A 27164-nucleotide genomic window follows, 5' to 3' on the forward strand; every position below is an offset into this window, starting at 1 on the left:
GTTTCAAAGCAGGTTCAATTTTATCATTCGAATGAACTTAAACCGGTTCAAATTTACCATTCAAACGATCTGAAACCGAGTCGATTTTTTTAAAAATTATTTGAACGAATACGTTTCTCGCGAATACGTTTCAGACGTCTTGCAAAATATCTTGACAAGGTTGATATATTAAAGTGTATATATTTGCTTTGGAAATTCAGTTCTAGTGACACTATTGTGCTAGTGTTATTGTGTCTCATAGGGAGGGCGACATATGTTTGTTCATTTTTTGGGGGGACCATAGAGATACAAATTATTTGTAATTCATGTGACGTTTCAATTAGTGTGGTTTTAAATACCCTTCTGGCCGGTAGATATTCAGCAACTGGTTGGATTGCTCGGCTCATATGGCTTACTCTGGAGCAAAATCAAGTTGGTTACTTATTCCTTATTCCCGATTCAATAAGGAATAAGTAACCAGTTACCGATTCAAATATTTTCACATACATTTTAATACTTATTCCTTATTCACACAGGTTATTTATTTATTTATTCATTATTCCCAATTCAGTGTGTAATTGATTACCACGTAGTTAATGCAGATGAAAGCTTTTTAGGGCATGCTAATGGTGTAATTCTAACCTGATTGGAGAGAGCTATATGAAGCTAAATATAGACAGATCACGGACTATATGTAGGAATCGTTTAGGATATTGGTAGGAATACGTGTTTTGTAATATGTTTTGTTATTTGATATAGGATTAATTAGTTGTGTTAGGCATTTGGGTCGTGTCTTGTGTTGCAATGCGTTAAGTATTAGTATTCGGGTTCGAAAAGCTTACTAATGACTCAAGTAAAAGGGAAACCACAAAAAACCATACAAGTGTGAACTTGGAGATTTCTCGTGTGTGGTCGTCATGTCCTTAGAGGAGAATTATGTGGAGTATTTACGAGTTTAAGAAGCCTTCAGTTGACTTGAATATTGTCTTGAAGTCCTTGGAACTGTGGAACTTAGCATACTTGTAACCGATTTCCAGAAATTTGGGTTATAAAGGGGAGTGGAGAGCAGGTAAGGCACATGACGCAAGAAGATGATATCTTATTTATACAGTTTGGTCGTTAAGTATCATCTTTAAAGAGAGTTGACAAAGACCCTTCTTGAGATGTTATCTCTAGAAGATAGTGTAGTAACGAAAGAAGTCCTGAGAAATTTGGTTGAGCCGATTTCGAGAAATCAGCTAGATGACGGAGGTCTCGTACTACACATGCCGTAAGATTAAAACATAGACCCTTCTTTGACATTTTGTCTCTAGGGGATAGAGATCCGTCCACGAAACATGTCCTGACGAATTTCGTGGAAAGGAAACAGCATAATAAGGGACGCCCTATCGGTATCTGGTATTACTCCACCCCCAACCCCGAAATAAAACCCCAAAAAACAACGCAAATATTAATATACTGCATCGATAGTTTGTATTAATTGAACACCTGCTAAGAAAATTTTGATTTCAACGCTTCCTGCATATTATCTAACTAGGTACACGTTCTAAAAGTTTTTTTTATGTCAAGACTTATAAAGAGGGGACTAATGGCCCACATGTATATAATATTACGGCATGTGATCTGCTCGACTTCCTTTATTTAGTCGCTAGTTTCTCGAAATCAGCTCGACGAATTTTCTTTAAATTTTTTCTGCTGTTAGAAAGGGGTCTTATTTCAAAAAGTATAAGCGGCATTGAAATCAAAATTCTCTAAGTAAGGTTTCCATGAGTACAAACTATTGATACTGTTTATTAACATTTGCGTGTTTTACATAGCCGGTAACCCCTAACGCGCCCCTTATCTTCTTGTTTTCGCCACAACTTCACAGCTGCAATATTTCTCCTGATTCCATTTCTGCAAACTATCGGTAGTATTTCACGCCTTGAAAATATACAACTCACTCACCAAGACAGGGAACTATTTTACCTGTGCATCCTCAGGCCAGTGAAATTATGCTTTTATGCAACATTTCACCTATAACCTTCCACCATGTCTACCATTATAACAACAACACAAGACGTCTCCAGACAACGGACCCGTCCCTTCTCAATTACTCTATTGCACAATTTACATGTCATCCATCCTGAATACTGCACATGCACACACATAATCGTTACATATAGTTAGGTTTTAATACAGCCTACTCGTCTCCAGGGACACTTATGGTACTCTGACCTGAACTCACTTTAAAATTAAACCATCCACCCTGGAATCTCATCAACAGTGCAGTCCGTGATGTTTCGCCTTAGCAATTGGCTAATTAGTCGGGCTGAGGACACCGACTTCCCAAATTAACTATGTGATCAAAATTATATTAGTAGAGGTTTAGTTAGCGCAAAAGTTTGATACAATCTATGAACATTTTAGTGTTTTTTTATACCCTGTACCCATCGTTGTTTCCTATCGACGATATTCGTCAGGACTTCCTTCGTGTGAGGACTCTGTCGCACAGAGATAAAATATCAAGGAAGGTCCATTGTCAGAACTCTCTAAAGAGGAGACGTTGAGGCCCGCCCAACTGTTAACGTAAGGTATAATATTCTGATCGCATGTGGTGTCCTCGACCTCTTTTATTTAACCACGAATTCGTTGAAATCGTCTCGACTAATTTTCTTCTAAGGTTTCCTACTGTTGGGATTGGTACTCTTTACCGACTGTCAAACAGGGGTTGAAATCAAAGTTCTCCGAGTAAGGGTTCAAGCATCGCAAAGTTTGGTTGCAATTGGTTCATAGATTATAACGGTTTTAATAACTGTTTTTATCCGTAAAGACCCTCTTACGTTTTCCGCTTGCATTAGACAAACACAGTCAAAAATGCTTTTGGGAGTCAAATATATATTTGTTTAGAAGATATTGTACAAAAATAAATGTCTGTGTCGTTTTATTGGTGAACTATAGGAACCAGATATGGACTGAAGAGGTAATTTACTAATGGACTTTGTTACAACTATCATATATTCATCTCCGGATTCCAAGAAATCGGGTCGACGAATTTTCTTTAAACTTTTCATACAGTTGGAAGAGATCCCTAACTAGATATTCTCCGAGACGCGTTGAAATCGATATATTCTAGTTAGGGGTTCAATAATAACAATCTTTTCAATCGATCCAGATTGTGCGTATTTTTCATACCTGGTGCGCACAGGTTGTCCCCTTTTTTGCTGATTCCTCTCGATGAGATTCATCAGGACTTTTTCCGTGGCTCGACACTACCACCTAGAGATAAAATGTCAGTGAAAAGTCCATGTCAAAACTCTTTAAAGAGGATACGTATTGGCCCACTTGTATAATTAAGATATTATCTGCTTGCCGCATTTGCTGTACCCATCCACCCCCTTTATGTAGCTCCAATTTCTGGAAATCGGTTAAACAAATTCTTTCAATGACTTTGGCTTATGTTGGAACAGATTCCTGAATAGAAACTGTTCATCAGAAGTTGCAATCGAAATCGTTTAGGTACGGGTTTAATTCGCACTAAGTATTATTAGATTTGCCTCACACTTTGCGTGTTTCATACACCTACCTGTATGCTTGTTTACCCAGTTCCAAGGACTTCAAGACAACATTCTATGTCAACTGAGGGCTTCCTAAACCAGCAGATACTTGAAATAATTCTTCTCTAAGCACATTATGACCAGATAAGAGAAATCTCCAATTTCACACTTGTATGTCTTTTTGTAGTTTCGCGTTTACTTGAGCCATTAGTAAGCTTTCGAACACAAATACTAATATTTGCGCCATGACAACATGACGCGACCCCAACATCTAACACAACTAATTAATCCTATTTCAAATTAATAATTATGTATACCTATCAATATCCTAACCCCTTCCTCCACATAGTCCGTGATTTGTCTCTAGTCAGCTATATATAGCTGGCACCAAAGAGCACTCTTATTTCTCTAACTGGGTTAGAATAACACCAATGCATGCCCTGAAGGGCTTTTAATCTTCAAGAAGTTATAACCAATTAGTTATATAACTATAAATAAATAATGAATGCCCAGCTGGATGTGAATAAGGAATCAGTAACCAAATGTATGTATAAATAGTTGAATCGGGAATAAGTAACTGGTTACTTATTCCTTATTCAATCGGTAACTGGTTACTTATTCCTTATTCAATCGGTAACTGGTTACTTATTCCTTATTCAATCGGTAACTGGTTACTTATTCCTTATTCAATCGGTAATTGGTTACTTATTCCTTATTCAATCGGGAACTGGTTACTTATTCCTTATTCAATCGGGAACTGGTTACTTATTCCTTATTCAATCGGGAACTGGTTACTTATTCCTTATTCAATCCGGAACTGGTTACTTATTCCTTATTCAATCGGTAACTGGTTACTTATTCCTTATTCAGTCTGTAACTGGTTACATATTCCTTATTCAATCGGTAACTGGTTACTTATTCCTTATTCAATCGGTAACTGGTTACTTATTCCTTATTCAATCGGGAACTGGTTACTGGTTACTTATTCCTTATTCAATCGGTAACTGGTTACTTATTCCTTATTCAATCGGGAATAAGGAATAAGGAATAAGTAATAACCAGCTTGACGTCAATTTACTCTGGTTAGTTCCCTTGAACTGTCATATACCTATGACCAGAAAGGCAGGCACAACTATGGACAGTGCGATAATTTTGTGTTATGTATTGTATGCGGTTTAAGTCCTCGAGAAAATGATCGTACGATTCATACACACATGCGTGCAGTAGCACTGGCAACTACAACCTAAGTCTCGTGATTGTTGTTCGATATTTTATTCACCGCGCCCAATGAAAACATATTCATCAGCGATAAACCTTTAAATACAATCAATATAAATTTACAAAACGTAAGGACTTTCGAAATGGACCTCTTTAATTCCACTATTGCATTCATTAGATAATTCATGTCCATGAAGTTACACATAACGTATATTGAGACTCAATATTTGGGTTTCATCGTCATTGTCAGGCCCAAATAGATTTCTTAATGTTAGATTGATGCTTTATGGAGAAAATGTTTACTTAGTTTATTATCTGCAAGTTCTCACAAGATTAATGATGACATCCTTCTGTATTCCTTCTTTTCTCATTCATTCTCATTTTCATTGATTGCAGTCGAACTTGGTCAATTGTATTTCCTATCAATTTGATTGTAAGGCAATTACGAAATATAACCGTTTTTTAAAATGTAGAAACGAGGTCAAACTGTATCTTGGTAAAAATAGTGCAAAGTCATTAGACGTCAGGGTTTTAAATCTTTTCTTTATTTCATACTTTTGTCGAGTAATTGCTTGATCTAGCTGCTGGGTAAAAGATGTAAGGACGAGAATTTTGAGGTAGTGTTGAGCGAGGGGATGATGTTGAGCAGAGACGATGATGATGATTATTATTAGCATTGTATATATTGTATATATATATATATATATATATATATATATATATATATATATATATATATATATATATATATATATATAATAAATTGTGTTTTGAATTATCAGTGAGGTTAATATAAAAACAGTATATTATCAGCCAAATCGCCTTTCCAGTAATTTACCAATTTCATGCAAGGCTGTGTGTGGCTCAGTGCTGGTGGAATCTGCAAAAAATACAAGAAATGCTTTCATTTATTTTAATGACTATTTCTTGAATAAAGTGTGGTGGTTACGTTGCATAACTTTTATATACCCAGAGACATAAAATGATTATTATCTTTATCATCATCTTCAACACCATCGTCACTAGTTATGATAATAAATAATGTCAATTATGATATGATAATAAATAATGTCAAATATGATTCACATATGTACTGTTTCATTAATTAATAACTAAATTACTATTTAAAGTTTTATTGATCAATAACTGATAATGGGTGCTTTCTGCATTTGCATAGTGATTAAAGAAACCTCAGTATCAAAACATGAAAGGTTATAACGTGCAGATGTAATTGGCGTGAAGTGCAATGGCAAGATAGTGGAAGATCACACGTAGTCTCAGCAGGATTCGAACTCGCATCCTTATGATTGGTAGTCAGGTTTGCTAAGCACTATGCTAACGTTGCTGCAAACATAAGAAATCCACTTACCTATTACTAACGTTTTGGAACACATTTTCCTTCTTTGCACCACTGTAACAAGAACATATGTTTTATTTATATTTTTGTTTAAACTATGAGAAAATACAGATCATGTGCGCACATCACATCTGGTTCTTAATGTCATTGATTGACTAGCAAGTACAGTTAGTACTGCGTGACTGAATTTATCGCAGTATAAGTTTTATAAACATAACGAATGTCTTCTTATAGTGCCTAATCTAATTAATTTGTAACAGTAAGATAACTTATAGGGCTTTTGTTGGAAAGTAGAAAATACCATCTGAATAATCAATTTGTTAAATTTTTAAAATCAGAGAGAAAGATAAAGTGAGAGTAATCTTACCATATTACTTCCACATTCGGTTCCTCTAGCTGCACCGAAATATTTATTCGGGCACAGGCCCGTTTTTGGATCAGTACATTGCATGAAAAGGCAAACATATGCAAGAACATCCTTAAAAGAAAAAGAAATGACGTATAGCTTGAGGATATGAGGTCACTTAACTGACCAATCACGTTACGTTTAATCATTTGATCCAGACCTATGTTCTCACGACTGCGAAATAACGTTACTGCCTTTGTTCTACATTCATTGTCACATTATGTGCCTTACATAAAAGTTCAACTGCATCAAGAGTATTGTACTTTTATTATGTACTGAAGTAGATAAAAAAAAATTAGCATTGGTTATGTTATATTATCTTGAAATAATTGTAAATGAATAACATCATCGGAAATTTTAGTGTAATGGACCTTTCCAGAACTGACTGAAAATTACGTTAGGCTGTTTAAGATTAGAGGTTGCTGGAGACCTGCTGAGTCAAATTATTTTAAATTTACAAACATTTATTCAAAATGCTAAATATGGTCATTTTCTATATTTCAAAACCCAACTATCAGAAAAGCTAGCTTGGTAGATAAGAAGCTAAATTTTAAACTTAGGTTAGAAACGTTACAATCCAAAAAAGTCTAATAACTGAATTAAACTACTTATAACTTCCAAATCCAGATCCGCAATGTCGCCAGTCACATACTGCTCTGTTTGATAACATTCATATCAGTGTCAAAGATTCATTGCTCGTGTGAATTGTTTTGGATACAACAGGTATAACTGCGCTGGAAATTCTTTGGTAGCATGAGAGGCACAATATGCATATTCAGTCGGACATTTCATGTGGGGTAAATAATTTTACTACTTAAACTAGCGAACCAGTAAATAATGACGCGAACTCTGAGAACATCGAGGCAAAATGGTCATCCTTCAGGATTTACGGTACTAATTGTATTGAAAGAAGGGAACCAGTCTAGAAATGGGTGATGATAAAATAGAGTATATATGAGACTGGCCAGCCGGGATTGACTGATAATGAAAGGTAGATTTTAATAAAAAGAATCTCCATAGAGCTTATGCTAGTTGTAACTGAAAAAAATGGAGACATTGATTTATTGATGGACTTTCAGTTCTTTTAACATTAGCATCACACTCATTGGTGCGGACGACTTGAAAGAGTTTTAAATACATGTTGGTCACAAAACTGAAGCGGCTCATATCCTTTAATCTACATAGAAGCTGTCAACCAGGATGCATTTTTAATGTTCAATATAGGTTTGATCACGAGCACTCAGAAATTAAAAGTTATTTAATTCTTAATATCATGGTGTTTGGATAGAATCACTATTGGAGTTAGTAGTTTCAGTTTTGCAGAGAATATGTGTACTTAGTTGCATTCAAAACCTCTGGCCCTACAACACGCTAACACCGAGATTGGTTTCATATAACTTTTATGCCATGTGGAGACTACTGAATCAGTAGGCTACGAAGGCGTGTTTAGAATGAATCATTGTATCTTGTAAGATGTCAGTCTTCAGCAACATCAAGCGAACTGTAAACTGCCACCACGGTGAGTTGCAAGAATCGAGAAGTAGCAGCTACTTAGATAAAATTACGTCCAAGGTATAAATGAATGACATGGGTGTTTTATCTGATGCGTGGAATACATTATATGGCCACAATCAGGAACATCAACGGCACAAAGTGTTGCCGGTACCACATTCCTCACTCAAAAGGACAATATACAGTAAGAACAGGCAGACCACATAAACAACATCCTCAATGAAACAGTCATCAGTCAACCATGAGGCAAATGATCGATTGTTCCTTGTATTAATCAACATATCTATGCTAAATCCCAACGTTGACCGAAACTCAGAAGCAATCGAGTTGCTGTCCAGTGTGAAAGCACCTAGAGCAGATGCTAAGCCAGCAGAAGTAAGTACAGATTCAGACTAGCACACAGCGCAAAAACTGACTGAATGCTTCTGGTTAAAGTGGACTCGAGACACTATTGCCCAGAAGTAAAAGTATGTATAAATCGTCAACTTGAGCATGCAGAAAGGCATCAGACAGTACTGCGACAAACCACTGGACAATCCACTTGCTGTCAAAATAGGACAATCATAATCATAAGTTTGCTGAATCGCGTTGTGCATCACATCGATCAAGAGATCTGGCATGACAGTCAGTGTGGTTTCAGCAAAAGACGTTGTGCATCACATCGATCAAGAGATCTGGCATGACAGTCAGTGTGGTTTCAGCAAAAGACGTTGTGCATCACATCGATCACGAGATCTGGCATGACAGTCAGTGTGGTTTCAGCAAAATACGTTGTGCATCACATCGATCACGAGATCTGGCATGACAGTCAGTGTGGTTTCAGCAAAAGACGTTGTGCATCACATCGATCAAGAGATCTGGCATGACAGTCAGTGTGGTTTCAGCAAAAGACGTTGTGCATTACATCGATCAAGAGATCTGGCATGACAGTCAGTGTGGTTTCAGCAAAAGACGTTGTGCATCACATCGATCAAGAGATCTGGCATGACAGTCACTGTGGTTTCAGCAAAAGACGTTGTGCATCACATCGATCAAGAGATCTGGCATGACAGTCAGTGTGGTTTCAGCAAAAGACGTTGTGCATCACATCGATCAAGAGATCTGGCATGACAGTCAGTGTGGTTTCAGCAAAAGACGTTGTGCATCACATCGATCACGAGATCTGGCATGACAGTCAGTGTGGTTTCAGCAAAAGACGTTGTGCATCACATCGATCACGAGATCTGGCATGACAGTCAGTGTGGTTTCAGCAAAAGACGTTGTGCATCACATCGATCAAGAGATCTGGCATGACAGTCAGTGTGGTTTCAGCAAAAGACGTTGTGCATCACATCGATCAAGAGATCTGGCATGACAGTCAGTGTGGTTTCAGCAAAAGACGTTGTGCATCACATCGATCAAGAGATCTGGCATGACAGTCAGTGTGGTTTCAGCAAAAGACGAAGAAACATATATATGGTGTTTGTAGCTCGATGCACTCTACCAGAAATGCCAGGAACATAATTACAACCTATACACGTCATTCATCAACTTGTCAAAAACCTTAAACAGAGTCGATTGTGAGGATGTATGTAATATTTGTTTAAATATTTTGGTTTCCCGGAGAATTTAGCATAATAGTCTTGCTGTAACACGATAGCATGCTAGCCCACGTCGTGGACGTCATTATCTGAACCAATCACCAATATCATTTTGTAGTAGTGTATATTATTTTTGGTTTTGTTGTTCTTGTAACTTTAAAATTCTTCACTCAGTACCATGCAGCCAGAACTCGTATGATGCACCGTTAAACTACATACCTATACCAACACTGCTCATGTATCAAATACTTCAAGTAAGAGTCTTAAGGTAAATAGGCATGTAAAGATAGGAAATCAGTTAATTTGGAAGGTTACATCGCTCGTGGCATTCCGTAAACTATCTGCGCAATGGGAAAACACTCACACACCGAAAATGAATACACACAATGAGTACATACCCCACAGTAGGTGGAATTTTGTCCCATAATGAACGCACACTGCTTATTAAGGTCGTACCGCTCTCCTGGTAGTTTTGCCGTAAATTTTGTCCATTCATCCTGGTCATAAACAACACCCTTTTTATGCACGCACTCTCTGCAACAATAAAGAAACTACTGTTTATAGTAGCAACTTAGATTCCCACTCGCCTTCCTACGGACCAGCATACGTGCATAAGTACGTATGCACGTACCTACGTACATACGCTTGCATGTTTTCCGCACAAACAGAAAGATAATTGCACATGTACATGTTGAGTAAAATGGGTGCAACCACATACAGATCTAAATTTCTGGAAATACCTATTTATTTTGCCAATACAATTAGTTTTTATTGATTATTTCAACGTTATTTCTTAATTACTAAGGTACCTTATGCGTGAGTAATGGTCAAGTCTATTACATCAAAGGAAGTCTGAAGCGAATAAAAGTTTATGATGATGTGTGTCCTTATATACACTGTACATACCTTTCCCACAGTGTCTTCTTGAACGCTTTCACGGAGCATTGAGAAAACAACCAGGGATTTCTGGAGTATGGTTTCCCTAGTTGGAATTCTGGCGGCGAGCTGGTCATAATAAATAGCTCTTCAGATCTGCACTCTTTGGCGTCCTCGTCGCCATCGTGCACTGCTCCAAGACTGAATAACAAAACGAAAGAATCATGAACATAACTATAAACCAGACAAAAGGCTGCTTTGACGATCAGAATTCTATTGATCAATCCACTTCTGCACTAACATAATTTCCAGAAAAATCAAAACATAATAAAAAGTATTTTTTTTATACTCAACTCAATATATTTGACATTGGGTTATTTCATCAATTGCGTGAGGCTATAATTACATTCAAATCATTTTCAAGGTTTACAATATAAGACCATAAATAGAATACATATATTTCGTGTTTCATAAATATTACTACTACATATGATACATTAAAAATACCTAAAAATCCGCAGCTGAAAACTGTCAGGTTGCAGTTTATGTAGGAATATATATACGTCCTAAACAGAGACATTCTAATATAAACAAATGACATTAGTGTTAACATGACAAAGGGGGAACCCTTATTCTCACGGGATATCAAGTAGTTTCAATCTTTGATATACTACAGGAGCACCTGAGTTTAGATAGCGTCATACTATCTCCATCCGTTAGTTTTATAAGTAGTTTCCCATAGTAAAGTTATATGTTTTATTGTGCAGTTTTTCCTATTAGAAGGATTCTGAATGGGGTAATTCCATTGCTGCTAATACTCACATTTCGGAATATTATCATATTTTCTGAACCTCGCATGCTATGCGACCTATCTAACTATCATACGCCAGATAATCCTGTTTCAGAAAACACAACGGAATATATTGACGTAATCAACCTTGTGGGAGAGAAAAAATCACCTAATCTCATTTTTGTTTATTCCTATTTGTGCAGATTCGTGAAGCTGTCTGTCGGGAGGAGTGACTCCGTCTGGCAGGAGGGGTTACTCCGTCTGTCAGGAGCCTCAGTTTGTTCCTTCTGCAGCCTATACCATGTCGGGCGGTCTGTCAGGAACTTCAGAAGGTTGATGCTGCGCTTATACTATATCACAAAGTCGGTCAATCAGCCTCTTAGAGGCCTGAGCGACACACGTCTGCGTTTACACTATATGACAGGCTCAATAAAATGGTAGGTCTCAGGCTCCAGCAGATCACTTAAGCGTTTAAACTATATCACTGGGTCTGTAAAGAGGCCACAGCAGCTCATTTTTGTGGCTTGCACTAAATATCATAGTCTTTATAACTTCAGCATCTCTCTAGCAATTACTGTAAATATTTCACAACTTATGTCTCTGTTAATCAACATTATATTTTCTAACGGAGAAAACAAAGAATATATTTTATGTTGAAAGCTATGATAATAAGTTGGCTGAGGATTTGTATTTATTCTAAGACGTAAATTGGTTATTTAACTTTATCGATGTTACATTTATCTTGCAATGACTATTCTCACCGACCTGGATGTTGCCTTCGTCTTGTGCCTGAGGTATACAAAACAGGGCAACCCAGAGGAAACCACATACATTAGATCTTAGATCAGCACCCAATAATAGTTTCACATGTGAAAATCAGACATCCAACACAGGCACCGGAACATAAGTAATAAATGAGTTAACACAAATGCGGGAGACAAATGGGTGACATGAGTGAACTTACTTGTGTCCAAGTTCATGTGCTGCTGTGCTCACAGTCATAAAATAATCACCTGCCTCGACGACTGCAGTTCTTATACCCATTCCGCATACGCCGCCTGTCCGGGATAGACCTAAAACGAAATATAGACGACTGGATATCAGAATTACATTTTAAAGTCTAATTTTCAAAATCTATCACCGCTCTGGCGAACTAAGTAGTTGTTGCGTCCGCATTGGATGCGGGAGGTCGCGGGTTTGAATACCGGCCGAGTCAAACCAAAGACTTATAAAAGTTGTCCCAGCAGCTGCCTCGCTTGGCGCTCAGCATTAAGAGGTCAGTGTTAGGACTGGTATGATTCGTGTCAGGATAATGTGAATGTGAGGGACATGATGCTACATGTCTGCGGCATGATTTTCCAATGCTACACACTGCTATAAACTGCAACACTGCAGACATCGTAGTGGTAGGACTAGAAACTGCAACACTGCAGACATCGTAGTGGTAGGACTATAAACAACAACACTGCAGACATCGTAGTGGTAGGACTATAAACAACAACACTGCAGACATCGTAGTGGTAGGACTAAACTTGTTAAAGCTACGTGAAAAATCTAAACACACACACACATAAACATAAACCCACATAAACACACAGTCAAACAATAAACCCACATAAACACACAGTCAAAACATAAACCCACATAAACACACAGTCAAAACATATCAATAACTGAGTACGATAGGCCACATATATATTGTTTTAAAATGCGCTAATATATAGTTGGGGTTCCAAATGGTCTCAAGCGCTCGCCTTTACCGATTACTGCCATCCCACCTCTGTCCACGCGAGTTCGAATCCCAGGCTCGGTCAATGCGGGTGTCTGAGAAAGATTACCATTGGTTTGGATTTTCAAGGTTCTTATTCAACCAGTTATCCTGGCCGCCATGTATCTTGATCTGAAAAATGGCGTTCGACCCCAAGGCAACAGCAAAAATAAATTATGTTTAGTTTATAAGAATGTATTTATCTATGTCAATTAAATTTATTCTATTTTGCACGTTTCAATCACTTTAATGCAAAACCAGGCACACGTAAAGGAGCGGCATGTTAAACTAATGCCACGAGGGCGACAGCGATATTTGGTCGCAAGACGAGTATGTGTAAATATAAAATAAATGTGTTCAGCTGAGTTTCGACGTCATTATCCTGTGGCGCAGTGATGAAGTCTAGCGGAAACTGTTTCCGAGGGTTTGCCACACTGAATTTTAGTAGAGTGGACTCAGCCAGATAAAATAATCTGACAATGCATTTATGTGTTAAGTCTGGCTTAAGATAACCAAGAAATTGTCTGAAACACGAATAGACCTCTAATCGAGAGCAAAACGAACGTATAGAGACGAACAAGGAGCTAACTGTGAGTATACATTAACAATTATTATGGCAGTATTTATTGTCATTTCAATACATTAATGTTGACCGGATGAATGAATACTAACGATTCATTCTCTGGTCACTATATATTTATTTGCTGATGTAGGGTAGGTTACTATAAACTAAATAGAGTTTCACCACTTCTATGTATGAAGACTTCCCATAGACTGCGCCGAGAGAAAGAAGGACATGGCTTAGTAATGGTTAGTATGCTCGCCAACATGAAATGCACGTGTTATTATGGTAAACACTTTTATTATTTCACTCTCATCAATGACCTACCTACTTACATATACGTATACATGATACACGAGACAACCACTCCAACCGTATTCTACTACACTTAGTAAAACACGGTCTAGAAAGCTGTACACTACACATACATGGGCAAGGCAACACGTGCAACACATATAACATGTATATTCCCTATAACACTGGCTACATTAATAACCTATATTTGAAGTCCTTAATGATGATAGTTTGGTTTTAGAAGAGGCATCGTTGCACATGTAATTGTACAACGTATATCACACTGAATATTTCATACCTCTATCTAGTTCGTTCGTTTGCAAATTATGAAAGTACAAATACAGAGAAGGATATTGAGAAGCTCGTAGATATCCGAAAAAGTTTGGGTTTGGAGAGGAAAGATTTAATACAATTAGTGGAAAAGAGAGAAGAAGCTTTAAAGAAGCAAGCAGCTGAAATTGGTCAGAGAGGAAGAGCGATACCAGAGAGGAACTCGTGAACGGTAGAGTAAAACGATTCTTTGCGGGCAGAATTAGAGAAGTAGAAGAGACTAAACGACAACACACATTATTAGAGAAAGACATGGTGAATTAGGCAAGTCTAGATCAAGTTATGTAGTCGTTAACATTTTATGTTATCTCCCTTTGACGACGAAAAGATGGGTTTGATGCACATATTCAAAGATTTGAGATTAGCTGAAAATGCTGGATGGTCACTTGATAATTGTGTCGTTAGTCTTGATACTGTACGGAACGGCAAAACACTAGAAGTCTATTCTCGTCTATACTTTACTTGAGTAAATGACTTTGACACCCTGATAGGTGCACTTTTTAAAAGGTTTAATTTACGTCAAGAAAGGTATCGATACAAATGAATAAACTTTAGGGCTGAATAAGGAGAAACAGCAACCCGTTTGCAGCCAGACTGGCAAACTATCTTAAACGATGAATGGAAGTGGCAAAGGTAGCGCGTAGCCCTTACTGATTGACATATTCAATGTTGAGAGTGCAATTTATTTTAGCATCAAACAAACACCTGACACTGTATTTCAAGGAAATAAAACCAAGACCAATGAAATAGCACTCCAAGCAGGACAAATCCAAGAACAATGAAATGGCACTCCAAGCAGGACAAATGCAAGAGGCCTATAACATTTTTCAGGTTATGAGGCAAAATACCTCTACTAGCGATAACCAGGGTAATCGAAATAAACTTCATAATTCGGTTCAAAATGCTACAGATGGCAAATATTTGAAAAAAGACACTTTACGTTATAAATGTAGTGGATATGATCATATTTCAAGAGAATACCCGAGTCACGTCATTGCAAATTCTGGACTACGAACCGTAGCTTTGACTACATTTATTAAACCCAATGGCAAAACATGTGATCAAATCAAGAGAGGTTCGGCTGAAACTTCTGTGTGACGTTTTGTGTCCGAGAAAGCCATATTATGAGAGAAGTGTTGCGTAACTGGTTCCATTTCAGAACTTCATTGTAAATACAAATTGCCCATTTCAGTGCTTCTTGCAAGGAAAATGGCAGTCTGCAAAATGTATAATCGGTGTGCTAGTCATATGTGGTTTTGTTGGCAAGATAACGGTCAAACTTTTAGCAGACAGTGGTTTTATTAGTGCTGTAGATAGAAATAATCTTGTACAAAAGTGTAATTTCACAAGTAGGGCTCAATTACGTGCACTTATTGACAGAACAGTAAGAGAGACTGAGGTTGCCAGTATGTACGTGGATACCCCTATTTGATGTTGGTTTAGTGGAAGCCCTCTGTATGAAAAAACCAGTTTGATTTGATACTGAGAAACATTAGTGGCATAAGAGGGCCTAGTGATCTTGGCCCGAGTGGTATGAATCAAAGGATAAATAGGAGCTAAAATTGACAAAGGAACTAGGGCTCGAAGGAATTGAGACAAGGAGTTCTCATCTTTGCTCGTACCAGGACCTAAACGTGATATTGGAGTTGCTTAAATTAAGTTAGAGCAACAACAAAACGCATCATGTAACACTAAGAGAGATGGACGCACCTGACACCCGTTTGGTAAATAGTCATTCGGGAAATACGTCATGGTTGATAATGATTTGCTTTACAGGGAATTTCAGTCACCCAAATGCTATCATTGACACATTTTCAGATAACTGGTACTTTGAAGATCAATGTTTTGAGAATAGGTCAGGACATCAAGTTGGCACAAATGAAACTACATAGAAGATTCTCGCCCAACTCTACTGGCCTTGGGTACAAGCTAATATTATTATGTATTGTAAATCTTGCAGTTTTTGCCAAAAGCCTTCCCCAGAAGGGTAACGTGACTAACGTGCCACTTGTAAATTTGCCGTTGATAGACACACAATTTAAAATAGTAGCGTTAGACATTGTAGAGTTGCGGAGAAAGGTAACATGTATATTCTGAGTCATTGATTATACAACGCGCTATTCTCAAGCAACACTGCTGGATCATTGAAGCAGTGACAGTTTATCAAGCTCTTCTGGAGATATTTACTAGAGTTGGTATCCCCCAAAGATCCTTTCTGATATGGGGACACAATTTCTATCTGTTATAATGAGACGTCGGTAAATTCCTATAAATTAAACAGGTGGTCACTACATCGTATTATCCACACTGCAGTGGTATTATTGAACGTTTCAATCAGACTATACAAAGAATTTTGAGAAGCATATGTGAAGAGAAACCCAATGATTAGCTTCGATATATCGCCACACTGCTCTTTGCATACCGAGGAGCCCCTAGGGAATATGCATTTCCCCGTTTGAACGTTTATATGGGAAAACTGTTCCAGGCCTATTGCTATATTGAAGGAACTCTTGACAGAAAAATCACAAGCCCGGATACAATACGTACCTACGAATATGTTATAGACCCAAGAGGGAGACTTGAGAAAACGCGCGAGCTAGCAAATATAGAGTTGGAGGAATCAAAAGTACGGTACAAAACGTATTAGGATAGGAAAAGCAGAGACAGGAAGATGCATGTTGGAGACAAAATGATAGTTTTACTACCTACTGACCACAATAAGCTCCTGATGCAGTGGAAGGGTCCATATTAAATATTTGATAACGTAGAATCTTTACACTACATACTATAAAGTAAGGGTAAACTGAAAACATATCATGCCGATATGCTAAGGAAATATATTGAAAGGCAACTAGAGTACCATTTGAAACCAGACAGAGGAGTCATGAACCAAGTATATGTGGCAATAATAGAGCCAGAACCAAGTGATGAAGAATAGCAGACTGCAAACAACGACACGAGAAAATTATACATTTGTCAAATTCGAAAGCAAAGAAATCAGTCGTTGATGTCAAAGTCAATTCTCAGTTAGTGAAAAGCAGACTCGAGTAAGGAATCTACTTCACACTCTTTAGTACATGTTGACATTTCTGGTGCTACAAACAGTGTTGAACATGATATCAAACTGATATCAAGTCAACAGGTGCGATCGAAACTATACCCAATAACACATTCAATGCGGGAGAGTATCAAATAAGTGAAATCCATGCTAAACATGAATATCACCGAAGAATCATTCTCGCTTTATGCATCTCCTGTCATAATTATAAAAAAATATGTTGGTAGCAATAAAAAGTGGGTTAGATACAGCCTGTGCCATGCGAATATAACTCTATGAAATTGAAATTTGAGCGAATCCGTAAAATTGTGTACTATCAAATATGTTGTTTATGCATATACAATGTTTTTAATGAAAACTAATTTGTTAGACAGAAAATATATAAATTGCCTTTATTAAGCATGAGAGAGAGAGAGAGAGAGAGAGAGAGTGTGTGTGTGTGTGTGTGTGAGAGAGAGAGAGAGAGAACTTACCTCGAGCACCATTATTTTGTGGTTCACGTTTATACAAGTCGAATCTAAAAATAAAAATAACGCTTTGTTTACTTGTATGCTATTTTGCTGTCTGATCTACATATTAGTATTCAGTTCTAAACGAGACCCTGTCACTAGCATCGATTGGCTACATCTTCTTATCACAGAAACAATTTAGGAAACCGAGTGAAAACTTAAACATTTTCCAATAAAATGACAAACAGCCATGAAATATGGAAAAGGCTTGTATCGAGTTGTGACGAACTAAGAGAAAATAAAATAAAAGAAAAGAGAAGAACAGAACCCCAAGCAAAATAAAAAACTTAGGTGAGAAGGAAAGACGAAACTCAATCATATAACTGTTTTAAACATAGGTTGTGATATGAGAAAGTAATATTGCACAGTTTCCAGAGAAAGTCAGGTGGCATAAATGGATCCCACATTAAAGGAAATTGACATTGTTCAAAGGATGTTAATTGCAACTGCAGCACATTAAAAAGTAAATATTATGAATTTACCAACACTAATTGATATAAAAATAAGAGAAAGAGCCCTGAACTTGTGTTAGCAAGATTTGTGGAAATATGCACACTTGTTTAATGACTATAATATACATTCTATCATCGAGCACGACGTTCATGAACTATGCATTAATCTTCAGGAGGAACGAGAGGCTGGAAATATTTCCTTCGAGCCGATATATTTCTTTTCTTTACTGTTATGTATATTTAATTTGCATTGTGTGTTCGCTTTTCTCCATAATTATGTCATGTATATCAATATTGAGTGACTGACCCTGGCCATTAATTGAGTTAAGGGCCTACCTGACTAGTGACATTCAGTTTGTAAACAACAGGATGCAAAGCGATTATTTCTCTATGATTATAGATTAAATATTCAGATCATTATTACTGGACGTAAACATGAATACTTGGGTTTGAATTCAGATTGTTTGGTGTTATCTTTGGGAATTACTGGTGTATATACTGTTCATCATAGTTTTTTTCATACTAAGTTTGTAGCAAAAGTTCTGGTCTTTTTTAGAACGTGGATTATTATGGAGATGAATTTGAATGAAAAATGACCCTTATCATGTGTCTTAGGTTTTTATACTACGGTTGATTTTATTAACATCGGTCATTCCGGTCTTACTATCTGAAATGGTCTTGGTCTTATTGTTGTGCTTCCGATTTTAATGGAGAGGAAATACTTATTTAAAATATTTACTGGAATTACATAGTGGTCATTGATGTTCCTTGGACTGTATCGCTAATTTGGGATTATTGAGAATTCGTTCAAGGACATTTTAGATTATATCACTGGGATACACCAAGACTGTTAACACATCCACATTCAAAGCCATTGGCACATTAGCACATTCAAAACTGAAATGCATTTGTATCGCCACTGGAATTTACTTTGATCTCTATACGTTGCGAATAGTGATATAACTTGTATGACTATTTAGGTCTAACTCATTTATAATGCACTAAGTTCTTTGTTAGATTTTCATTCTGTATTCTAGGGAAATAATTAACTTGTTGAATTTTACAAAACCTGATGCTTTTCGCTTTGTTCTGGTACTTATTTGCGGACAGTAGATTCGTATAAGGAAGTTGCGCCGACCCACGTGAAGCTACTGGCAAGTATTCTCACGTACACATCTTAGCCGAACCTGAGACTCGAACCCACGCAGACAGGAGTGAGATGGCAGTGATCCGGAACGGTGAGCGCTTTTGACCACTCTGCCACTCGGGGCAGCTTTTTATTCTTTTTATATATAAAGATTCATGTCGACTAGCTGAGAAGAATTCAGAATATGACAACCACTGTGTGACTGTGTAGATTTTTAGAATACGAGAATTATTGTGTTACTAAAAAGAGTTTAGGAAATGAGGATTATTGTGTGAATGACTGTATATTTTAGAATATGAATAATATTGTGCGGCTGACCGTGTGGACTTCATAATCTAGCGATTATTGTATGACCGTGTATATTTAGAAAATGATTAGTACTGTGTGACTGACAGATATTAGAATGAGAATTGTTGTGTGACTGTGTATGTTCCAGAATATGATGATTATTGTGTGACTGTGAAATTATTAGACTATGAGGATTGTTGTGTGACTGTGTATGTTCCAGAATATGAGGATTGTTGTGTGACTGTGTATGTTCGAGAATATGAGGATTATTGTGTGACAGTGTAGATTTTAGAATACGCAGATTACTGTACGACTGTATATTATAGAAAACGAGGATTATTGTGACTGACAATAAAATATTTTAAAATATGAGGATTATTGTGTAACTGAATGTATAGATTTTAGAATGAGGACTATGTCCGTGACTGTTTTGGATTTTAAATATAAAGTTTGACTGTGGCTACCGTTAATTAATTTTTTAAGTATAAGGAACGCTCTAAAAATCCAAAAGAACAGTTTGTTTGTCCATGGGTTTTGTTTGTCCATGGGTTTTGTTTGTCCATGGGTTTTGTTTGTCCATGGGTTTTAGAACTTATACGGCTATATAATGCCGACGAAGTGCGAGACATATTTGATAGTTTTGTGTAATTTGTCCATTAAAATACGAGTAGTGGATTGAAATTATATTTTAGTAATTTCAAGAAACAAACACATCGAATGTTTAACACGTTGTGTTTAAGTAATTGTATATACCACAATTAACTGAACAGGCTTACTGTAGTATTAGTTAGGCTTAAACATTTCTACAAAGACTAGGCTTCAGCGTAAAAATATAGCGAAAGTTTATATGATTTTAAGGTCGTGTGTTTAAATCCTTAATATTTACGTATATACATGGTGTTTATACTTACTTTGTAAAAAGCATTGCATGGTCGTATTCTGGATGTTGATAGCTTAGCATAATGTCCCATTCATAGATATCATCAAGATACTTCGAGTCATCAATACATTTTATTCCGTTAACTATTTTCACTTCCGATTCAGTGTATGGAAAGTCAGATTCCCGCTTTATAACAAAAAGAAGAAGAGTGAGAAATGGAACATCGGAATATCAGTTTCTAGAAATGGTCATGGAACATAGGAATATCAGTTTCTAGAAATGGTCATGGAACATAGGAATATCAGTTTCTATCTGTGACCAACAAATGGAAGCTAATGAAAAACTATCCAATACTTATTTCCATTCCATCCTTAGTTTGCAATAAAAATGTAAACGTGATCAGAGCTGAAAAAGATGGAGAATTAATATTCTTTTTTTTTCTCTCAATATAATATTTTCCTTGAAATGGGTAGGTGCATAACAGGAATCATTCTAAATATTATCTTATACAATGGATAACACAAAGATAAGTGCAAGCAGTATGCCATTATGTTATTCCTCATTGCGTTTACGGGCCAAAGCAGGAAGGAATGTTTAAGTTCATAGGTTATCCATTGTGAGGATATATATATATATATAAAATGTCGTTTCATTTATAAAGAAATAGTAAACTGCTTTACATTAGTTTATAGTTTCACTATTTAAGTTTTTTCTGTAAATTAGAAGAATATAACATAGTCTTAACTAATTGTAAGCAAGGGACATAATTATTTAAAATAAACAAATTCTAATATGTTAAAGCTGCGTTAAAAATTTAAATAAAAATTTCCTTTCAGCCGGAATATTTGGCAACCGATCAAATACTACTGTTGATATACATTATTTACTATTTAGTTGACTTTTTATATTTTTCTTTGGGTACAAATAATTCTGCTATCTTTAGAGCCTGAAATTTTCAATTCTGCGAGAAATCACTCGTACAGTAAAGTCTTGGAAAAACAATTCCGTTGGTTCCAATGGCCTGGCTTTTTCCAAAAATATCAAAATTATTTCACCATTCTACATCTATTTACTGTTAGGTACAACTTTGCGATTTGAGAATGTACAAAGTCACTCAAAATTTGTAATATTTATCATCTATACACATACAACCGACACACGTTTCGGCGCTGACCCACAACACTCTACAGGGGTGAACCAAGTTCAATCACCTCAGTCGGCATACCTCTGGAGAGTACCGTTGCTCAGCGAAGAAGCTCTCTCTCTCTCTCTCTTTATATATATATATATATATATATATATATATATATATATATATATATATACTCTACTACTCTTCACCAATAATGAATATAAACCAATGCAAATACGTGTGCAGTCACAATAACACAAGATATTATATTCAATTTTGATTGAATAGAGGGAGTAATTAATTGAATCAATGCAATACTAAAGTTAGAATTTTCTAAAATTCATGTCCAGATTAATGAATCGAATGCTTTAACAAACCAAGAAAAGCCATCAAAGAACTTTGTCGTTTAGTTTTGTTCCACAGCATTCCATTTTTTATTATTTTTTGGTGCTGTTGTTGCTGTTGTATTTTTGCCACCTGTTTCGAAGAACGAACATTCTATTTAGTTAAACTTATAATAAACTTCTATGGGTAATAAAGATTGCTTTGTTGGAGTTTTAAACTTGACCTGGGCTGTGCCATTGGAACACCAGCATAATGCTCATTGTATAGACGAAAATGTTCCGCTTATTATTCCTGTACAGGTGTAGAAATACCTGGGGATTATTTACGAATTACAAATTGTAATGAAACATGTGTTTAGAGTTCGTTGGTCGTGTTTTCCTGCTACCGTCAATATCACCTAGCAGCTTAGAAGGTAAATCCGAATATTGCAAGATTTTTAATGGAGGATTTGCATCTAATCGGGTATTCATGATCACAACGCACACTCACGGAAGTGCAGTAATCCCGACTTCAAAAAATCACTTACCTGGAACATTACAAAATGACGAAGGGTAACACTGACTTTTAGACTAGGATCCTCTATTCCTTTATAGCGCAGATTTACCTATGAAATATACAAATCATTTCTCTCAGAATTTGTATGATTAACGATTCCGACAAGAAAATGTGCAACTTATTGTTGCAAAGAAAATCTTCAGAAAAAACATGATGGATAATACAAACGATATGTGACGTGAATGTCTTCGTATCTTATGTGTACGTTTGATATACTTACTGGATAATCAAAAAAAATGCGACCTCTTTTATAATATGGAAGGATTTGAAGAGAAACAAATATGTATAGAATGAGAGGATGCCATATGTATTTTTTAAAAGGCACGCAAATAATTTTCTCTAGCATGCCCCTATTAATATGCTTCTTTCAGCCGTTCATCAGGAGGTGGTAAACATACGATGGTCTGTTTAGGACGATGCCAACAGGGGTATTAAACACTGCGTTTTACAGGCGTAAAGACGAAACATATTTACACGGCTACATGATGACGTAATAAGGTAAGTGTAAATGCAATTACATCTAGTCAAAATATATTAACGCTAATTTGCTGTGTTTTGAAGGAAAAAAAAAACTATCTATTTAAGCAATGGAAAACAACCTTTCAGTGATCAGACAGAGCTTTTGTAGGTTTTTCCGGATCACGCACTATTCCATACCAAACCATATTTTCGCTTTTAGAAAGGTATACAGTATGTAGATTAAAGGAATGATACTGTGTTTATTGGTTAATTATTCGTTACTTACACCATTAAAAATGTGCGAGAAAAATTTTCGTATCTTTCTTTGCACTTTTTCCTCTTTAGGTTTGTTCATCGAGGGTTTTACCAGCGACCAAAACCTGCAAGTATAGTTGAAATATGTTTCATATATGTGTTCCTGCAAGCGTGTATGCTTGCATGAACTTGCTTGATGTTATATTTAACAGAAATAATTAATAGTAGCGATTTTCTCAAATAAGAAATTATTGTGATGGCCATTGCCTCAATCGTTCTTATGATTTTCTCGCGAAAATTTGAATAAAATCAAATATAAGCTTTATAGTATTAAATTGTTTAATCAATATTATGACTTGTTATAACATTGAGATTTTGCCAAAACAACAAGCCCCCCCCCACTTATACATTCCAACACTAAATATTCATCAACATTCCATAAAACCGACATAGTCCCTCATGCAGATTGCTGGTATAATATATCATATTCTTTAACACGACACATTCGGTACAGAAATGGCTGTCAAGTAATCCATGTTTAGGATTACATTTGTGCATGCGTTTTTGAGTCAAAAAATCAAGGGCGATATTTTCTCGCTCTACGTTAAGGTCATATATATATATATATATATATATATATATATATATATATATATATATATATATATATATATATATATATATATATATATATAATAGATTAAATATTAAGGTTTCGATAAGACAATTGCATTCATCTTCACAGGACACAGCTTCAAGTTCCATAAAGATGGGCGTTTTAAAGTAATTGACGCTTCTAAAATGTTTATCTATGTTTATCTCTTCTCCTTCTATCCTATTTTTACCAGCAGACGTTGGGTGAAAACTCATTATTTCAATATCTTCACGAGTCTGTTTCTAAAATGTTTACCATTCTCTACTAAGCTGTCAACCAGTATGTTCTGAACGGATTACCAGTCTGTGCTACACTATTTAATAGTCCGTTCAAAACCCCTTACAGACGTGTTCCAAAGGGTTTACGATACGTGTATTTTATTTAACGTTACAGTTTTAGGTCTTAAAAATGTTGCTAGATTTTATTTCATCTTTTGTGTAAAGTAGTACTGATAGATAGATAGATAGATAGATAGATAGATAGATAGATAGATAGATAGATAGATAGATAGATAGATAGATAGATAGATAGATAGATAGATAGATAGATAAATAGATAGATAGATGTCCATTTATGGGACAAGAGAACATACAAATCCCATATTCCTGAATCTATCAGAACGGCAACCTCAACATCATAGACTTGAGGTGTATTGTCCTTTTTAACTGTGGCTGGAATTTGAAACGAGAAAATATAATGAGTTTGTGTAATGACGGTCGTTGAAAATAATGATTATTATTAATATGTATCTTTGATGCATTTGTAATTTAGAATACATTGATATAGTTGTGTTTATACTTGATGATAAATAGTTTCAATGTATAATGTTATATACTCCCATACACTAGTGATATCTCAGTATGCATATAATGTTATATACTCCCATACACTAGAGATATATCAGTATGCATATCATGTTTAGTGTGTGTGTGTGTGTGTGTGTGTGTGTGTGATTTGTATTTTTAACTTAGCTTTAATAAATTTTTCAGTCATATCGTTACGATATTTGCAGTGTTTCTGTTTATAGTATTATCTAGCACTGGGGCATTATGCCCCAGACATATGGCATCATGTCCCACCCAGTCACATTATCCTGACACCAGGCCGACCAGTCCATTTTTGTAATAAGTCTTTGTTATGAATCGGTCGGGGTTTGAACCTGCGACCTCCTGCATCCAGATCGGTCGCCCTAACCATTTAGGCCACTTGAGCTGTCAATAATGCTTAAGAACATCAACAGAAAAGAATTTAAAAGAAATTATTAGGGCAGAACTTTTAAGTAAACGTATTACGATTTAAATTTATTCTCAATTGTATTAAAAGTAATCTTTCATTAATATATATTAAAAATAATTTTCCACTAAAATATATGGAGATAAAATTTATATATTTGTTTAATACAACTGTATGGTATTTTATAAAGATCGCGCTTTACGAGCAGGTGCAGAAACCCATACAATACATTTCGCTCGTAACTAAATGTCAACAATTGTCAGCACAAAATACATTTCGCTCGTATCTAAATGTCAACAATTGTCAGCACAAAATACATTCCGCTCGTAACTAAATATCAACATTTGTCAGCACAAAATACATTTCGCTCGTATCTAAATGTCAACAATTGTCAGCACAAAATACATTCCGCTCGTAACTAAATATCAACATTTGTCAGCACAAAATACATTTCGCTCGTATCTAAATGTCATCAATTTAGATTTGGGGTGGGGGGGGGGAAGCTGCTGAACAGACAAATTATTATATCAATAATGGATGCGTTACGCAGATGGTTCACACGATCGCCATGGAAAAGTTCAAGTGGCATGTTCTCTGAGCGAACGCAAAAACTGTATAAATAGCGAACCAGGCTTACGAAGAATTAGTTCGTTGCACGAGTCAGAACAGCTCTGTCTTTTCCTTACAGGTAAGAATCGTCTGCGTTCGCAAACTTCCTTAAAGAATGTGTACTTTTTAATATTTGAGACTTTACCGGTAAAGTTCATATTTTCCAACATTTTTGTGAGTTCTTATATTTTATATTATAATATAATGGAATGTTTAATTGTATTTGTGGTATGTATTATTGGAAAAGATGAATTCGCTACCAACTTCACGTTCAGATTTAATTTGCAAATAAAAGATTCTTTAAGTAATATTGAGTAATGTTTAGTAACCTATTCCAAATTAGTTTCCTATTTTAGCACGAAACATTTCTTCAAAATGATCTTTGCATTATTCGCAACTATTGAATTTTATGCTCGTTTGATATCATGAAGTTAATCGAGATTTAACTATCTATATTACATTCTAAAAGTTACCAATCAATATATACAATGAAGTTGGTAAGCACGATGGGAAAGTGTAAGTTTATATGTAGTTATTGGATTTTAAATATAAAGGCTTTATAAATGTATCTTTAGAATTTAGCATTATATATATATATATATATATATATATATATATATATATATCAATAAAAGTTCGTTGCTCGAGTCAGAACAGCTCTGTCTTTTCCTTACAGCGATTCTGTACCTCATTCCCCACGATGTAGTCGTATCTCCACGGTTATTGGTGACACCCTTGTTAGAGAGCCTGAATTCCTTCTTCTTCTTCTTCTTCTTCTCTCTCTCTCTCTCTCTCTCTCTCTCTAACCATGGGAAAAGACATTTCTTAACTGATGAGTAGTCCCGTCTCATGGCAAGAGGTGAGAAGAAGGTTATGATACAAAACATATCATAACAAAATTGTGACAAGTTAAGGATTTATTTTAGGGATATATTACCATCGTCACATGTGATAATATTTTATATCTTATTGTGTGATGAAGCTCATACCAACCGAGTTGTTTGTTTCACATTAACTGTCCTCACCTGCTGTCCCTCTCTTGTGTAAACCGTTTGTGTTTAGGGATGATAATATTGCCTCCGGGCGAGGAAAGTTGATTGTGTCGTCATGTCCCTGAGCGAAACGTGGGAAAATATCGAAAACGTCTTGTTCCACATTTGTTACATTAATGTTTGCTGCCTCTGCAAGAAGACATATTCTTTATCACATGCAAAGAGGTAAGATAAGTTTGTTTTCCTGTATTTCGTAACCATCCTCTATCATACAATGAAACATATTTGAATAGGAATCTCAACCAGGGTCCTTAGCAAGAGAAAATAGAGCTTTAATTGTAACAATGTTTTTTTTTTGTTTACTTTCTAACTTTCTCCCGATATATA

The 27164-nt window shown here is 35.9% G+C and overlaps 1 protein-coding gene across 1 annotated transcript; it reads right to left on the minus strand.

Annotated features, from left to right (window-relative positions):
• Positions 1-5500: 5500 nt before the first annotated feature.
• Positions 5501-26939, minus strand: LOC149780382 (metalloprotease mig-17-like). The gene is made up of 12 exons (XM_089936370.1): positions 26811-26939; positions 24536-24614; positions 23320-23413; positions 22546-22623; positions 20574-20728; positions 17740-17783; positions 12219-12327; positions 10495-10665; positions 9987-10122; positions 6458-6568; positions 6103-6144; positions 5501-5613 (listed from the first exon to the last, which is right to left on the minus strand). The coding sequence occupies exons 3-11, from the start codon at positions 23386-23388 to the stop codon at positions 6109-6111; spliced, it is 909 nt and encodes a 302-aa protein (XP_089792496.1). The 5' UTR covers positions 23389-23413; positions 24536-24614; positions 26811-26939; the 3' UTR covers positions 5501-5613; positions 6103-6108.
• Positions 26940-27164: the final 225 nt, after the last annotated feature.

Source organism: Sinohyriopsis cumingii, chromosome 16 (genome assembly GCF_028554795.1).
Source record: "Sinohyriopsis cumingii isolate HCF-2022 chromosome 16, ASM2855479v2, whole genome shotgun sequence".
In the NCBI taxonomy this organism is placed as follows: domain Eukaryota; kingdom Metazoa; phylum Mollusca; class Bivalvia; order Unionida; family Unionidae; genus Sinohyriopsis; species Sinohyriopsis cumingii.